Genomic DNA, 19,850 nt, shown 5'->3' with positions numbered 1-19,850 from the left:
ACACGAAATTAATGGTTGTTTTTGTTGTTTCCGCTTCCTGATTTGCATTGTAAACTTTTAATCGATTTTGTTGTGGTCGATTTTACTTTTTAGCGGGTACATGCGTCTCTCAGATTGTTCTTTAAAAATCTACCGCCCTCTTTGTCTTTTTGTTTACTCGTTCTTTTGAGTACGGCACGCTTGAATAGTTTGTTTATACAATCTCTGGTTTTTAGTAAGTAGGCCCTAACACTCATATACCATAAAGGACAATGGGGAAATTATTTCTTTCTTTTGTGTTTTAGTGGGCAAAAGCAACATTAACCACTGTTAATTTTAATTAAAGTTTGAAATCTAGGGTAAAGTTAAGAAAAACAAATTAAGAAGGCTCTTATCTTCTGTTTGATTCACGTGACCGCGATAAACTTTGCCCAGCTTGTAAAATCTAAGCACGCTCACTTAATTTTTTGCCAACCAGTGGACGTGCAGACGGTGTTGAACGCTGAGAGAACCAAAATAGCTCGAGGAGAAAATAACATCAAACAATTGCGCGAAAGTGATTCTGTGGTAATATTTGTTATTGAAATTGGATTGTACATCAAAATTGTGCAAGTAGGATTTGTAAATGAACGGTGAACAGCGGTAAGTTTCTCGTCTTTTTCGTCTGACTGAATACATCGGTTGTTGACTTTGGCTGACCGCTGTGTAGGCTGCTACCGCTGTAACACCAGGAACATGGCGATGGAATTTCGACCCCCCATGGCACCTGTTATACCCGGTTCACCTGTTATTGTGCCCCACACTGTTTCGCTACCAATGCACCCACCCGGGCCGATGGCCCTGGCAAATATGGCACATGAACAAATTGTTGTAATGAATGGAGATAGCAATATGGACTGCAATAGAAAAAGGCCATTAGATGATGAATTGGACTTTTCAAATTCGTCAAAAAGACCAAATTATTCTGGTAAGTTCATTTTTGTTTTCTTCACTTTTTAGTTTGCATTTTTAAATACAATTACAGGCCGTATTGTTTTAACCATTTTTAATTTTTAAAATCATTCATTTTAATATTAACTGTTAGAGTGTATATTATTTTTAAAATTATAATTTTTAAAATGTCATTATTATTCTCTATGTTTTTATCATTTGAAAAGAAAGTATATGCAGACTTTACTTTTCAAGTTATTTTTGTGTTTTGAATAATAGAACTATTGTCCATAAAGGTGGGTGAACTTTAGCATACTGTACCAAACAATTGACAATGGCCAACTGTCTAAGTTAACAGTGTTGTAGCTATACAATCTTTTTAATATACAGTAATAAGGAAGATAGAAAACTAGATTAACATAAAAGTAATTTAAATGGTTTCAATTTTAAATTTCCATTTTCACCTAATTCCAAACACGGATGTTAACAATTGTAATATGTAGTGAAGTGATTTCTATAATAATTTTTAATTTACCATACACAACTAAGTACTGTACACACCACTGGGCCAGTTCGCTTTAAATTGTACTAGCCCATTTTACCTTTAATTGAAGGAATTGATATATGAAAATTGTTATTACTGAAAGGGCTGCCAATGTAAATTCTGAAGCCAACCGTCGCCCTGTTCCAAGCCTTATGGGATTACATTTTAGCAAAGTAAAGATGCCATGTGCAATATTCTATGCATATTTATATGTTATTGTGCGGAGGTCGGAAGTGGGTGGAATCACCTACCTATCTTTCCACACACCATTTAGCTTTTTGACGAACTCTAGCTACATCCCTTTTTAATGTTTCTATATCCGGGCCTTTTATGTATTTAAATTTCCCAATACTGTTTGACACCCCAGCTCTAGCCCAAAATATTTTGGGAAAGTTTAATAGTATTTTTTTAAAATAAGGCTTTTTGTGTAGTGGAAATGTTAGATCATTTACTACAGGTTAGACCTAACTGTACTATATAATTCTATACAAAAAATTAGTAACTACTGTAATTTACCGCATTAGTTTGGCATCTACAAATTTTTATTTGACAGAATGAATTTAAATATTAAACATATTTCATTCATACAACATCAGTTCTGCTTTAGTGAACTGGTCACTCTCTGAATGATGGTAATAATTTTGTGTTATCTACTTTTGCAAAGGTCACAAAATCTCTAGTGTATTATACGGTATGCTACAGCCTGAAATCATGATTTTTAAGTGTAATATTGCTGTTTGATGATTAATAATTATTAACATATCGTCTGAGGAATGTTTTTCTCTGCTTCCTTCGCTGTAGACAGGAATGCTTATCGAGTTGTGTTAAGGTTGCAAGTACTATCCTATAAATGTGAACTGTAAAATGAGAAAGGCAAGAAAGTCACCTGAACCAAGTATTCTAAGGGTTTCATACCATTAGACCGCGGAGGTATAATGTATATTTATAATATACAGATAGAGTATACAGCCAGGATTACTGTATGACAGTGGGGAAGGGACCTTTTATCTTTAAAAAAAACATGCAATTTTAAGCAAGCACTATTAGGAGACCAAAGGAGATGGAGTGTTTGAGTGTCGGGTATTAAAAAAATGTGTTTTTTTTTTTAGGCCTAGCCTAGTATTAATATAACAGATTGGGAGGATTACAGTTAATTAAATTCGACAGCTAGCTACAGTAGGATCGAGCAAATATATGCCTACTATCATCTTTGTAGAATCATTTGATATTGAGATTTTTTTGTACAATGCATCACAAGCGTACCTTTATGCATTTAGCCGTCAAAGCGTACATTTCAAATGCACACCAACCAGTACTGTAAATGAGACAATACAGGGACCAACCAACAAAGGGTCTTTTTTGGGGACTTCTATTGACTCTAGTATATTTCCTTATAAATCAAATTTTACTACCCCTATATTTTATATTTCATATTTTTTACTGTAGTTTAATCTCTCCTCACTATCTGTAATTTCTGTGTTACAATACCACCTATATAATAGTATGTGTATTATTAAAAGTCCTATTGAGAAAAAGATAATGTTATCCAACAAAAGTTTAGATTTCAATACTGTTGATTTTGTAAAATACAAAGGCTTTTATTTCAGAGGTAGGATTTATGTGATAATCAGGCTAAGGCACTTTTTTGTTGTTTGAGTTGTACAAAGTTCATGCCATAAAATGTATTGATTATTCTTTGGAACTTTAACATTATTGGCTTACTGTACCTGTCGCAACTTTGTACTGTATTTTAGACTGTAAAGACTACAGTAAAATTGTCTGTAAAATGTGTTAATGCAAAATGTTTAATTTGTAAAGCCTTGTCTACACTATCAAACTTTTATGTGAGAACAAATGTGATGTGCCCATATATAGACATAATGATGTCATATCACTATCATACTTAGGCATACCAGTACCATATTTGGGCACACTTTTTTTGTCAAACTAGTTTGATAGTGTAGACAGAGTTTAACATTTGGAATTAATATTGTTCATTGACAAAACAGCGACTAAATGCATACGCCATAATGTACGTACTCGACATTTCGATCAATAATGTACAAATAATTGTACTTCATAGTTTATTTGGTTCTTTGTTTTCAACGATTCAATGATGACAAAGCTAGGTAGGTGTGTATTACTAGAGGGCGCTGTTGAACAGACTATTCCATTATCTGACAGGGGTGTGATATTTATGTATGTTAAAATTTTCCGTAATGTATTTCTCTCTTCGAGAGAGAGGTTATTGTTGGTTTATCCAAGTACAAAGCAGCACTCATAAATTTATTCAAATCTTTTAAAATAAAAAAAAAATGATGAAAATCATAATAAATATGTTTACAGATGTATAATCCTACATAAGTGAAAAGTAAATCACGTTTCAGTTTGACATTGATAACCTCAGTGAACTTTGTAAAGTTTCAAGTCAGTTTCTATTGAACCTATTTCTTGTTGTGTCTGGAAAAAATTGCTACAGAAATTTTCTAGCCTTTCACAGCAAACAGGGTAGACTTCCTTTCCCCTCATAATTCTATCACGATTGAGTGTCACATATTTAAGTGCAATTTAAACTTTACAGTATTTGAGATTAAACATTTTAGTAATTCATGTTGTAATGTTTTCTTCCTGTATTGAGATTGTGCTTGTAAAGGTACAGTATCAAGTTATTTTCACAAGCTCTTTCGCCATTTGTGAAGTTTGACAGCTCTTTTTGAAATAGTTCAATAAGTTAAAAATTCAACAGATTTTCTGTATTCCAGGAGTATGAGCCAAATAAAAAATGTTGCATCTGTAAACATTTTTTTTTCATGAGGGTCTTTGTAGCTATTGTGATGTACTGTATGTACCAAACATGAGCATAATATTGAAATATCCACTTGATGTTTACTCCTCTCTGAATGTTTAACTGCAATCATGCAAGGCAACACAAAATTGAATGATTCGGTCATTTTTAAAATAATTTTTTATAATCAATTCCAATTCAAAATTTAAAGAATTTAAATTTATTTATTTAAGAATATATTATCCTTGAAAAACCTGGTGATGCCCCTAACGGCACAGTAAACAAACACCCACACATCCACAACTAGGGAGTTGTACTGCAGGTAACATGTTCTAAGTTTACACTCTTTTAACCAGCTGTTCCATAGATAATATCCAGGACAACTTGTAGCGTAGCCCTGTCTGCATTTGTTAAATTTCTGAGGTTATAGATTAAATTTCTTTAATTGTACAGTAGTACATTTAAGGGCAGGATATATGCATTTAAAAACGGCAATATTTTCCATTGGATTATTTTCTTAAAAAGTGCAGTTGTCCCCTTAAGACAAGATTGTGTTGCAAGGAGTTTGCAGGGTTTAGCAATACACGATATGAACTTACAAATTTATTGTATGTCGAAAAGATGGCATGAATTCAGCAAATTCTGGATATACCATATGTTTGTCACATGCTTTAAGATACTGTTAAAAGTGAAATTGAAATTATGGAATCATATGTTTTATTTTGCCTTAAAAAAAAACACACCATCACAACACAACAAAAATGATATTATGTAAAGGCATAGGACAGGATTTCCTAAAACTGTTATAAAATATAAAAGTGGAGATGCTTGATATCCACATTTAAACACACACAAAATTTAGTTTGTTAAATAAGCGTGTTCTTAACATTGCCTGTACTTATCTTACACAGTAACTGGCCATTGATATAGGATAGAGCCAGCAACATAATAAATTGTTCATTTAAAGTATATAGGAATCCATCCGTGATATTTTCACCTGCTAGGCCTAACTAGTGCACTGATAAACTACTTGTTTGTAACTTCTCTATTATTAGGCCTAAAGATCTTTCTAACACTAACAGCCCATGTCAACTTGTTGTTGCTACACCCAGTTGTTAAAAACAAGACAAAGGTGTTTAATAAATGCATCATCACTAACTATTAGCTATTATTACTATAGCCACATTAATGCATTGTCACATTTAATTGTGATTACTGTACTTAAATAAATTCAACCCATCTGTTAACATGCTTTTGAAGTTATCAAGGACACTGCCTTTTACATTAATATTGTTGTAGGCTCCATATTTCACTTGTTGAACAATCAATTATTTAAACAACATGTTAGTATAGTTGTACAGGACAATTTATAGAATTTTTTTTTTATACAGTACATACATTGTAAAAATCAACAAAGCTACAGTGTAGCATGCAAAGCACTTTGTATCCGGTTTATAATGATGCACAATCTTATCCAAGGGGTAGCCTAAACGGAAATCCACATAAACTACGGCTACGGAGCCCTTAAATTTACGTTGTTAAAGATATGACATTAGGTTCAGAATTACCATTTTTAGGCCCTACTGTACCTCCACCCCTATTTAAAAATCCTGGAACCACTTCTGTGACACTGTACAGTTTAAAGTGAAATTAAAACCCATGGATACTGTATATATATTTTTTTGTTGGAAGTTGCAAAAAGTAGCAGTTCAGTCACTGCCCTACTTTTTTAGAAGTTGCCAACACAACTCTGGTTTATGTATGTGTCTCTGCATTACTTTCTTCAATTGTTAATTATTCACGCTAAAATTTGTACCATTCAATGTATCATTTTTCATCATTGAAAAGGCTTCATTATTTTAGGATAAACTTTAACACAATGAACAGAAATCTTGAATTTCACAAAAGCTTTAAATGCCCAAGAGTTGGTTCATGGTTCAGTCATCAACAGGGCAATAATGGACCCCACTAGTAGGTCACGTAAACATAAGAGGCTTCATTTTAATAATCTTACTGTTAAGTCCCAGAAAAGTTTTCATTCTATAACTATAGGATAACCATTTATTGTGGCTCTGATAAAAATAATATTTTTCAAAATCCAATCAAATGATCAGAACAACAATCAGTTTGATAGTGCAGACAGAGCTTTATAATATATACTGTACTATAATTTATAATATAATCTTTGATGTGAAAATATCATTAAAATCTTATCCTGAAAGTGACAAAGATGACAAATCTAACGAAACTAATAGTACTTTATTTAATTAAACTTGCCACATTATTGGATTCTGTCTAATTAGGTGACTATAATGAAGAATATGAGTTTGCTCTTATTGTGTCTGTCCATGTAAATCACTAGGCAGAATGACTTGATTAACTTCTTTTTTTTTTCAAATGTTACAAACGTATTGTGATTAAATCCAGTAATCAAAACCATGTAATTACTTCGGCTGAAAATATATTAACTTTGATTGAAAATTCTGTGTTTAGACCTTATTTGGTTATTTTCTATCCTGATTTACTACTTGGTACTTATAGTATTGCTAAAGTTTTAGTCGGCATATTTCAATTAGTGTTAATTTATACTATTTTTTTTATTTTTAAATTAAACCATTTCTTTAAGAATAAATCAGACCTAAAATCTCATTGTACAATTTCTGTATATATCGCTTAAATCCTTAATCTAATGTACAGTATCTCATTATTAATTATTTAAAAAACAAGTCAATAATTTACCAGCGTTTCTGTTGATGTAATAATACAGAAAAATCATAATTTTAGGTATATGCCTACCATTTATCAACAAAGCATTGATTTTTTGTTGCAATTTATTTAAATGCTGTGCACCGATTTCAGAATTTATCGGCAATTATTTTCAGATAATTACATATTAATTATTAATTAATATTCATTCAGTTTTCTGTTGACGACTTTTAATGTGTTAGTTTTCTGTGATTTTCTTCAAATAAATTTCATTTTCATTATCATTTAAAATGCCTGTGTAGTGATATTTATGCATATGTGTACGTGGGACGTTCACTCTGTGGCTCTTGATATCTCATCTATTATGTATTGCGATTTAAAATATTGATCTATGATATTATGTTTATGCTGAGAAATTAATACGCTCTTTAATTGATAATTTATATTGAATTTTGAATTAAATGAGATGGAAATAAATGCATATTTAGTTATATACGTTTTACGATGAGGTATAATCAATTAAACAGCTTTTTGGGTTCGATTTAGCACTAGCCCGGCGTACAATGTAGATTCACAATCGGTTCGGGCTAGCCAACTTGTCATCATATATCATGTAATTTATTTCGCTTTGTAAACATAATATAAACAAGAAAGCAACGACTTTATTGTAAACCGTAATACAGACTTAAAATGTACAGGTTCTCCACTGCATACACAAAAAACTGCTTTTTATAAATGTTGTAGATTGTGAGATAGATAAAGAAGCACCAGTGATAATTAATATTATATAGGTTTACTGTACCTTTTGCTATGTTACTTCTGCTATGGGCTACTGTACTGATAAAATTTAATTAAACAATAATAATATTTCTTACAAAAAAACGCCGCTCATCTCATGATAATTACCGTCTACATGCATCTCAATATTTATCAGCAAATGTTTTCATCTACAGTATACTCTTTTGCCCAGATGTGCTTTGGGATGTGCGCATGCCCAATACGAGTTTCCAAATACCATTCTTTCAGCCGTAGTAAACTAAAAGCTACGGCATGGTAACTGTTTCCTAATGCTTCCGTTCTCTTGAATATAAATGCCTAAAGGAGCAGCGAAAAAAAAAAAATTAATTAAAAAGTGCTGCTTTGTGAACATTTTTTATACAAAATTATTACTTTTACCTTTGAAAATTGAAGATAAAAATAGACATTGTTTGTTACTCATGGGTGTTTTAAATGTTAAAGAGAGTTCACAAAAGGCATTTTATTCAATAGAAGGTATTGTTTATTTAAACTCCATATGTGTACCATTTCTTTGTACAATACTGACAGTGTAGTGCATTGTACAGTATAATAACTACTGTTAAAAAAGTGATTATAATATACCATAATTGCAGGTACTGTATTAATATTAAAAGACTTGATAAAGATTTTCTAAATTCTTGTCATTTTAAGTTTTAAAAATTATGCATTTGTGAGTTGATTTGAATAGTATGTAGACTTTAGGCCTATGTGAGTTTCCAGTTTTAAGGAAACTGAATAGATACTCAAATATAAAATAAATGTTTTAACACCTTTTTGAATACTTTGACATTGTACTTTTTTTGATGACTGTAAATTCTCTATACTGTATCCAGATACAGTATGACATTTTCTGTCCAGTAGTCATTAGCAAATTCTCTAATACAGTGTGACATATGTATCACATGTGAAATATGTTAGGTTAGGTTAATGGCCATTGATGCAGGAATCACATGAATGTATTGTGATGCATATACAGTATGACACTGTGTTACAGTATTTGTCTATGACCACTAAAAATATTATGGATTCACTACTAAGAAACGGTTAACGTTTTCAACAGAAAGAGAAACCATGTTGATTATATATTAATTTTATTTAGCTATAATATTTATTTAGCCATTTATAGATCAATTCCTTTTCATTTCTATGCCTTAATTATTACAGTAATATTAGTAGTCTTATGAAATAGAAAATAATTTAATCAGAATTATTGTTAGCATCAACCATTATCAAACATGGCTGCAAAAGCCAAATTGTTTACAGTAACGGATTCAGCTATTTACAGTAAGCCAACGCATTAGCATCAGCTATATTTACTATCACTGCGAAAAGCTTTCGACCTTTGTACCATGTTGAAAGCGTGGACAAATATTTACGCAGGCCAGCCTGGCAGAATTCATCATTCAACTGCCAACTCATTATCTGTTTTCATTTTGGAAACTGATCTTTAATCAATATTCATTGGCGCTAGTCTGTTAATTTTTTGAATTGGTCATGAGGTATGATCAAGGCCTTAATGTTAATACCACTGACAAAGTCATTAAGTTTACAACAAAGAAATGATATTGTTTTAGGTTTAACTATTGTAATTATGCTGGTAAAGACAATGTGTCAGCTAATTCAAAGTTAAATATATTACCGTAACCCAAAGGCAAATTACTGAAAAAATGACAATGCTTTCATGTCTCGAAAAGAAATGATGATGGTGGTTTGTGGGAATGCTCTCACTTGAGGGCGTGGTTTGTGGACTGTACCATTTATGGAGAGGGATGTTCAATGACTTTTCTAATTTTAGGTATATTTCGCTCTTGAAGGAATATAGGGCATTTATTGGTGTACCAACATCATTTCTGGTTTGTATACTGTAATGTCAATGGAGCTAAAAATAAAATAAGCAAACAAATTAAAACGTTAAAGTAAAACAACCAGAAATTGTAGTTATTAAATTGAAAAAGCCAACAGAGACAGTATTTAAAATAAACAAAATATTCCATAAAAAATGGTTTTCAGTATTGAATCCTGAATACTGAGAATTTGATTATTAAAGAATGAAATTAATATCTCATAAATTTAAATATTTACATTTTTTCTGAATTATTAATATTAATTATCAAATAGTTTGATATCCTGCAATTGATCAAAATAAAATTGGATTTGACAGTTGTTAATTAAACCTAGCCTTAATGATTAAATGGCAATCAAATGCATACTAATATTTTAACCTTTGTGTGTGAAGTCTATGACTAGATATATTAGACTTTTGTACTTAATTATAACTTATATGAATGAATATGAATTCTATATCTTGATATGTCAATAGGCATTTAGCAAAAAGACAAAAAAAAAAGGAATGCAGGACAGAAAAGACAGATATTTTTACAACAAAAACATAATCTTCATTTTTAGTTAGTATACTGTAAATGTAGGTCATAGTTCAATCGTATGCCCATTTGTTGTGAAAGCACATACATTATAGGAACATTTTAAGAAAGAAACTTGAAAAAAATAAAAACATCCTAGCCTGGGGAAATATTTATTGATTTTTAAAAGAAGAAAGTGAGAGATTTAATTGTATATGACTATACTAGCTTTATTCATACGATTCATCATTACGATTGATCATTTTGATATATACTTCACTGATTTTTAATCACAGAAAGGCTGCCCAGTTCAGGCACAACTAATTTTTCTTATATTTAAACAAAATGTGGTGGGACAGAGAAACATAGCGGAGAGTAAAGCTCTGTCTACACTTTATGTGACAAAAAAATGTGATGTGCCCATATATGGACACAATGATGTCATATCAGTGTCATATTTGGGAACATCACACCTTTTTTGTCAAACTAGTTTGACTATTTTTATATAGTCAATGGCGTATGTAGGTTTTCATTGAATAATTTTGAACTAAAGTACAGAATATTTCTGTAGTGGTAAATTGTTTTGAGGAGTCTTTACCCCTTTTTCCAGTGTACAGTACACTGCATTGCCTCCCACCAGCTGACAACACACCCCTCCTTTGAGCGTACATCCCAATATCTGGAGAGTTATCTGCTTCCTTCCTCCGCTCCCTCCCTCCACTCCTCCTTCCCTCCACTCCTCCTTCCTCTCCCTCCCCTCCCCTCCCCTCCCTCCCTCCGCTCCCTCCCTCCCTCCGCTCCCTTCCTCTGCTGTATGCTTGTGAACTATTATATATGTTTTACCGTGATACTGTCATATTGATATTAAGTCGTCTTTCTTATTAATAAAAAATCTAATTTCTGTGCGGAATAAATTTAGAAAACATGGTAAAGCTTACTTTTTACATTATTAGAAAGGAAGTAAGCACAGACTGTAAATGAATTAACAATGTGAAATGAGCTGGTAGGTATCGGATATCTCAATGAAGTAGGCCTCCCTCACAGGGAAAGGCATTAGCACAAGACCTTACTATAAATATCTCATTATTGTTACCATGGTGATAGATACATTAGTAGCTGTAATAATTTAATTAGTATAGCTCAAGGATAGAGACATAACAGACATGTTTTCCATTTTTTTTTTGCATGGTTAATTTGTTTACAACTTTGACAGGATTTTGATGAACTTCTATTGGTTTTGATACCTTTTTTTAACATAAATATTTTTTAAATCTGAAAATCTAGCACGGAATTGCATAAATCTTCAGTTTCATGTAGACAAATTTATTAACACACAGAAATCTCGAAACAAGATTACAAAAAAATATGTTAAGTAAGATTGTAAAAATATATGAACAACCATAAGACTGCCGTGTGTTTGAACTTTACCATGGTTGGGGTACAGTAAAAACAAATCTCATATAAATACTAAAAAAAATCATGTCCCATGTAATACACTTTTTATTTGCACTAAAAAGCCTATATAATGTAAGTACATCTTCAAATCAAAGGTTAGTTACGCTATACAAGAATTCACATAACACTGTCGCGGATAAATGAGGGCGTCTAATAACAGCTACAGGACATTACGTGACCCATAGAGGAGGAGCATGTAAATCTTATACCACTGGCACTGTACTATATTATCCCATAATTTGTATTTTTCATAATGTTTAATTAAAGATGTATTGTCCCCCAAAAACATGAAAAATAAAGATTAATAAAATCAGGCTTTGAATATATTATTTTGTAGTTTTAATAAAGTTAAGGGGAAAAAAACGAAAAGAATTAATGATTTCACTTTATATAAAATGACAAAATAAGTGATTAAATTCAACCAAAACCCATTGGCTGGCAGCCAATTTGACTATTTTTTTTAAATTTTTAATTACAGCTTTGTAGGTAAATGCATTTTTTTTCAATCAAATTTTTGTTCAAAGTGGATAACTATGAGGTGACATTAAAATGGCATATTCAACAAAAAAATAACAAGAATAATTTTTTCAGGGGGACAATACGTCTTTAACTACTTATGATATATAAATTGATAGATCAGTTTTTTTTTTATATCCATTGTACAGTGTTAATATTGATAAAATAACAATCGAAATAAAAAAAACGTAACAATAATGATTTAATGATAACTAGTATATTTTATGAATTTATTATGATCTAGACGCTTATGCAAAACCTGAACAAAACGTCCTTGATGTCATGTGACCTTAGTCTCAAGGGATATCCCATTCTCCTATTGTGTATTTCAGTTGTAAATTTCATCTGTAATTATTACTCCGGCTGTATAAATCATTAGTGTTTTATAATTGATGTATTTTGAATTTTTTTCTCTGTCAATTTCATATGGTATGTTAATTAGTTGATGTATAGATTGCAGAACATGTGTTTCATCTATTTATGTGATATTAATGTCAATTAAAAATTTAAATTTAGTGAAACTAGTATAGTGTATTGTATCTTTGACTATAAAGTTAATTACAATATTGTACTGTATATTAATAACATCAGTGTTTAATCCAACAAGAATAATCACAGACTGTAGTCTGTAGTGTAAAGTGTAGTAAATTAACACTGATGAAGTACTTTTCAATATTATTATTATTTCAAAATTATATAATTTGTCACAAAAACCACATATATACAATCATATTGATACACTTGTAATAAGAAATAGTATATAAATAAATAAATAATAAATTGCGTTCGCATGTCAATCATGAGCAAAGTGAAATACTTATGATACGTGAGTGACTGTTAAAAACCCACTAAAGAGTTGGTCATGAGTGAATGGTCTGCCATCATGAGTGACTTACAGCATGTGAACGTGACATTAATAGCTCTGTCTGCACTATCAAACTTTATATGACAAAAAAATGTGATGTGTCCATATATGGACATGATGATGTCGTATCACTACCATATTTGGGCACATCACACTAGTTTGATAGTGTAGACAAAGCTTTTTAATAATTCTAAATTTGTGTGTATTACCTATTGTATATTGAATAAAGGAAGTATGTTATAATAACATTCATATCCAAGATATTGCCTTCAAAGGGCACTCCCTTGACTAGCAGCAGTGTACAGTAGAAGGTCAATATTATCATAGATATTTAGAAATATGTATTCAAAATTGAGGGAATTATAATTCCTCTCAGAGTGAAAGTGTATATACCCCGGAGATGAATCTACTGAAATATTCAAAGTAATTGATTACTTTTGATTGTGTATAATTGACTGTATAATTAGCTTATTGACATGGTTACTGAAATTTTAATATGTTTAAAAATGTTTATATTTGACTGAATTTATAAATCCAAAAGCAATCCTAACCAAAACGATAAAATAAAACAGCCAAAAAAAGATTCTAAGCTATATGAGATTACTCTAATTGTATAAAGTAGAGAGTATTTAGTTTAAAGGAACTATACATTTGCATACATGTGCTTGGTCTATATTTTGCCTAGATTTACCTGAATAACAACAAGACAATAGCCTATTCGACTCAAAGAGCGAGATATAACTAAAAAAGTATAACATTTCTTAAATTCATTTATGAAAAATTCTCCGAATCGCTCCATCTTAAAATGATAATTGTTTTTACTTATCAATAATTGGCTACAAGTTAAAAAAATTAATAAACTCATTACTACTGTACCCCTTTTGTCCATTCAATTCAATTTTCTGTTGCATGCTAGCATGGCTAACTGCACATAGTGAGATTTAGTTTGTGAAATACCTTATAACCTTATATCTCTAATTTAACTATGGAAGTTAATGGCAGCTCTGGTGCGCTACTGGCTCGTTTCTCTCTCGTTAACCTGATTCACGGGTGTATTCGTATCGGCATTCTCGACCTTCTCCTAGTTTTAACAAGCATAAGCTTTGTTGCATGTATATACTTTATTTTCTATTACTATGTTGCTTATTTCGCTATACTAGCGAAGTCTAATGCTGATCTAGTCAATTATCTCATGGTTAAGCTATACACTTGTAAACTTGAAATCTTAACCAAGTCAATGTTATTTTGACTAATTTATTGGTGTTATATCAAGTTATATCTTAATTTAGTCAATCTCTCTCTAATTGATCATAATTGAATAGGAAGTTATTATTATACTAAAGGGATATTAGGATATTTAAAATGTTGTAACGGACACCTTACAAAAAAACCACAACTTATTAACATTTCTATATGTGATGATACAAATATTCTTTTATACCTTACTTAATTTCTTTAGTGTTGTATCATATAGTATGTTTTTATATCTGAGACATGATCCTTTAACAACCAGGATTTAAATGAACGTTTAAACTAGTTTTCTTCACTTCTGCCGTTTCATCATCTTAAATTATCGGACTTAGTTGACCATGTCTGTAAAGTGCTTAAACGAACATTATATCCTCATCTTTCCAAGCATGTTTCTATATTTTTTTTTTAACCACTAGCATTGATAAATAGTAGTACATAACATCTCGTATCAATGTGCTCATAAAAAAGACGTAATAAAGTACATTTTCATCGAGTGGATTCAGATACTATATTTTGTAGTGTTACACAAGAATTGATTTAGAAAAACAACTGTGTTTATTTTTTCCTGTTGAATATTTACAGTATAAACTGAATGCTATGGCAATGTAGTAATACTAAAAGCATTTTGTATTCTAACTTTTAGTTAAGCCAACTCAATTTGACATCCCTTTGAGACTCGTAAATTGTTTGACTCAGCATTTTAGTTCCCTCAAAAATTTACTGTTATACTTCAATACGCATCTCTGTTTCACTAAATTTAATAAGCGTCTCTACAGTAGTAGGACAAACAACAAAATATAAATGACTTCTAGTTAGTAAATCTTGCTACCTCGTTTTACGAACGCTTGGCATATCATTTATGAAGAAGTAATTATTTATCACATGGTGCCCGTTATTTTGTACGTGTCAGTATCGTTGAAGAGAATACGCTATGACATTAATTGTTTAACATGCTGTGTTTCTCAGTTGGACGCTGATAGTATCAAAACGCAACGAACAATTCATTATAAACGACTGTGGAATACATATCCAGGCTTAAGACGCTGATTCTGAGGATCAGAACAGCATGCATAATTGATTTAGCAGTGAATAAAAAGGCTTGTACAGTAAATAAATAATTTTCATCATTTTTAGCTTAATGACAAAATACATCATTTTGTGAATTTTTTATGTGGAACATTTTTGACTTGATTAAAAGCTGGTTAAACCCAACAGCATGAAATTAGACAAATACAAATTGATTAGTTTATCATGCTTAATGTGAATAATACAAATTCAATAAATAGTGTATTTATCACTTCTTTTATCAATAATTATCTGAATCTCATGTTTTTTAATGAAATGTATGACACTACTATTAAGCCTCATCGAGTAGAACATTCATAATAGTGTTGTTCACACCAATGGGCTAGAAACTTTAAGCGCTGTCTACACTATCAAACTAGTTTGACAAAAAAGTTTGATGTGCCCAAATATGGTAGTGATATGCCCAAATATGGTAGTGATATGCCCAAATATGGTAGTGATATGACATCAAATGTTGTTGTCACATAAAGTTTAATAGTGTGGTGCTTTAGGTTATATGGTTACAAGACCATAGTATATTAATGGTAATGAATGAACCCAACTGGAAGACTGATTTTAGCTCAAAGTAAAATGATTTAAATATTTTAAAACTAAGTTGCTTTTATTGGTCTACATTAAACATCATACTGTACTGTCTCCACAGCTACAGTAAATAGGTAATTGCTAGTTGCTAGTCTATCGACACACCAATTTCCCTGCAGAGAAAATAAAGAAATGATGATAAAATAAACTCCTTTTTTAGTCATCTTCCTAGTTTGGTAACTATTGTATTGTTGCTTATATTGGTACAAAACTGTAATAAATAAAACAAATATATCCCTATTTGAAACTTGTTTGTACCTCAGCCCCCACTCTTTTCCCCACCCCTCACAGCAATTCTCCTCCCCTATGCTTCCCCCTCCCTGCACTCTTAAATCTCAGGTACAGGCATGAATTTTAAATATAATATCTGGTTAATTGTACATAAATAAAATATTTGTAACAGAAATCAAGACGAAAAAACATGAATTTCCCTTAATATGGTCAAATACAAAATTTGGCAAAATTCTGCCATAAAAACCAGGAAGACTTTTTTTCAGTAGTTAGGTAGTTTAACCTAATGTAATAACATGTCTGGTGACTCCCTAGAAGGTGAAAAAAGATGGTGGATAATTTTTGCTATAGCATGAAAATAAAAATCTGAAGTTGAATAAAAATACCAGAAATGTAATATTAAAGTTATATTACCTATATTTAGTCATCTGATAACATTTTTTACCACACCGTTTATTTTTCATAGCTTTTTAAAATGCCTCTCTATTTACAAAATTTGTGTACAAAAGAATAGAGATTTTACTGTGTAATTTGAACTATCCCCCACTGATAAGGAAGTGCTTATATTCAACAAGCTCGTGTAACACAAATAAAATCCCAAAAATTATGAAACATAGGGGAAACTATAGATCGATAATTATTGGAATGTATGATCAATAGAATTTTTTTGCCCGCACCTGGCCTTTAAAGTACCCTTAATAAACTAAGAAAGGGTTAATGTCTCAAGTAATGAACTGTAGTTAAGCAAGCTAGCTATATTGGAAGACAACCTATATCCTATAAAAGCATATACCGTATTAGATCTCGAAACACTACATAATTAATTAGTCGTAAGAGGTTTCTGTTAATTATTCATCATGTTAATCAATGCATTAAAATCATACACGGTATAAACCTAAGAGCTAGGCTACAATGCTTTTGATATTTTATGATTCTGTGATTCATTCTAAATGTTATTTATGGGTAATATATGCTGGTTGGTTGAGTCTTAAAAGTGCACTCAAACACTAGAAGTAAAGCCGTATGATTAGGAAGCTCTTGCCGTCTCCATTTTTACAGATGCAATTAAGTCATGTAAGCCTCTCTCGTGGGTTATTTAGCTTTTCATTCTTGATTGGAAATGTGGGAAATCAGAGTATTAAAACAAAATGCATTAATCGAATATAAATGCATAAATGCATTTTTTTTGACAAATTTTTAAATAAGAAAATTATGACCTTGTTTTAATATATACAATATTCCACTCAATTTTTCTTGTGTGTTTTTATTTTGTACATTGTCAAGTTAAAATCAGTAGGCCTATACCAATTATTTCATGCCTAGTTTACCTGGATAACTAAACATAGCTATTACAAATGGCTTTACCTTTTAGCTTTTAACCATAGGTTTTAAACTATTACGTTTAAATTCACTGATTATTGGAATAACCGCACCTTTCAAAATGTGTGCAGAACTACTTTCTGTGATTAAAGATTAATCCTTAGATGTATTTATTGTTCTTTGTCTTTAGATCCTGCCATACCCCTTCCTTCCCAACCAAACCTAGAAAACTACACTCAGCTATAACAAAAGCATACAAATTATATTTTCCAATTAGAAAATGTATAGTCCACTGGTTTAACTGGGTTTCTACTAACCAAATAACAATTTGATAGACTTGAGCTCTGCCTACACTATCAAACTAGTTTTCCAAAAAAAAGTGTGATGTGCCCAAATATGGTAGTGATATGATGTCATCGTGTCCATTTGTGCAAGTTTGATAGTGTAGACAGAGCTTAAGATTGGTTCGACAGGTTACATTTTAGTATCTAGGTATTTTTATCCAAAACAATTTTATTAGGTATTACTGTATGTGTAAATCTCTGTCTACACTATCAAACAAAAAAGTGTGATGTACCCAAATATGGGAGTGATATGCTTAAATATAGTAGTGATATGACATCATCATGTCCATATAAGGGCACGTCACATTTTTTTGTCACATAAAGTTTGATTGTGTAGACAAGGCTTAAGTAGAGGAGTACTGAATATTAAATCCAGTCAAGTGGGGTAAAGCTCTGTCTACACTCTCAAACTAGTTTGACAAAAAAGTGTGATGTGACCAAATATGGCAGTGATACAGTATGCCCAAACATTGAGTCACATAAAGTTTGATAGTGTAGACAAGACTTAAGGTACAAACAAAGCCATATCGGCACAATGTCCCAGTCACTACTCCTCCATAGTAGTTCTATAGATAAGAAGATTTCTGGCTAATTAGAAGGAACCCAAGACACTTTTCAGAAGAATAGAAGGGTTACGCCAGTGTTCTGATGTCAAAAGTGAGGACCTCAGATACATTACAAGATGATTCAGACACCCCCTATTAAGGGGAGACTTTTTTTGGGTCCCAAAGGTGTTCCCTTTAACAAGGCCGTAGAACAGATGAGGCAAAAATACTTTAAATATAATTATTATTAATATAAAATATAACGATCTCTGCTGGGGAAATTGGGGTGGGTAGTGCCTCATGCTGGCTACGGCCCTGCTTTAAGCTTCTACTGTATATTCAAAGTAATTACAATTTCTTGATTACTCGTAATGGTATAAACCTACTGTACTTTGATCAATTAATTTACACCTCCTTCTGGGTTTAAATTAGACGATGTTAAAATTAATTTCCAATGTTTAATTTACATGTAATACAATCCCTTAACACATCAGTATTAAACTGCTTTTGTTGAAAGCAGAAAGGGTACAATAACTGTAGACTGGTGCTAACAGCCGTAAGGCTAAATCAATGAGAAGCCAACATGTTATATTAAAATCCCTATACTCTTATATTCACAATGTATTGATTGTTTGCACCTCAATTAGATCAAATGATAAATTATTACACATATTTATATAGTAGAATTCCTATTAAGGGGACACTTTAAGGGGACATTTTCAGGACCAAAAAAAGTGTTCCCTTAATCAGGATGTCCCTGAATTGTGGATGTCTCCTGAATACTGTAGGAGTTAGTGTTATATATTAATTAATATTGATATCCAAATTAATATCCAAAATATTTATCCAAATTCGTTTCACAGGAAATGTCCCCAGAATAGGGTATATTTATAACATATTGATCGACTGCTAATTTTTATTTTAAGGAACTAGAAAATATATTATTATTATTATTAAAATTAAATATTTTATTTATTTGTTTCATCAGGTGACGATTCAAAATGTGTCTTAAAAATGTTGATTCCAAGCACGGCAGCAGGTTCAATCATTGGAAAAGGTGGTCAAACAATCGCACAGTTACAACGAGACACAGGAACAAATATCAAATTATCAAAAGCAAACGATTTTTATCCAGGTAAGATATTTTATTGTACTTTCTCCATATAGATATAAATAATTGGACAACTTGTTAAATCCTTGTTACCAGAGAAATGCTGTCTTTATAGGCAGTGTGACAATTTGGCTTATTTCGTGCCTAGCTTAGCTGGATGAACCGACATTGGCCTATTCTCTCCAAGAAGAGAGCTATAACTCGAATATATCACATTTTATTAAACACCCCTATCATTAGTACATTCAAGTGGGAGCATCTCAACACACAACCATCATCATTTCTTTTCGAGACATGGTAGAAGTAAACATGTCTGAATGAAGAGCTACACATTGAGAGCTTATGTTAAGAAAGCCAGAGCTACAGTACTACTGCAACTACTAGCAGTGGCCAAGTTGCAGGGCTAGTAAAATCTACAGGTTGCTATCCAAGTGTACCGATA

At 31.4% G+C, this 19,850-nt stretch overlaps 1 protein-coding gene across 1 annotated transcript in view; it reads left to right on the top strand.

The window, feature by feature from the left end:
- Positions 1–198: 198 nt before the first annotated feature.
- Positions 199–19,850, top strand: part of LOC144851580 (RNA-binding protein Nova-1-like) — a 50,926-nt gene continuing 31,274 nt past the window's right edge. The window contains exons 1-2 of the mRNA XM_078709106.1: positions 199–946; positions 19,286–19,432. Coding sequence (XP_078565232.1) covers positions 715–946; positions 19,286–19,432 — 379 coding nt within the window. The 5' untranslated portion in view covers positions 199–714. The remainder of the gene's footprint in view (positions 947–19,285; positions 19,433–19,850) is intronic.

This window comes from Antedon bifida, chromosome 9 (assembly GCF_963402885.1).
Source record: "Antedon bifida chromosome 9, ecAntBifi1.1, whole genome shotgun sequence".
Classification (NCBI taxonomy): domain Eukaryota; kingdom Metazoa; phylum Echinodermata; class Crinoidea; order Comatulida; family Antedonidae; genus Antedon; species Antedon bifida.
This window is presented reverse-complemented; position numbering and strand designations above follow the sequence as displayed.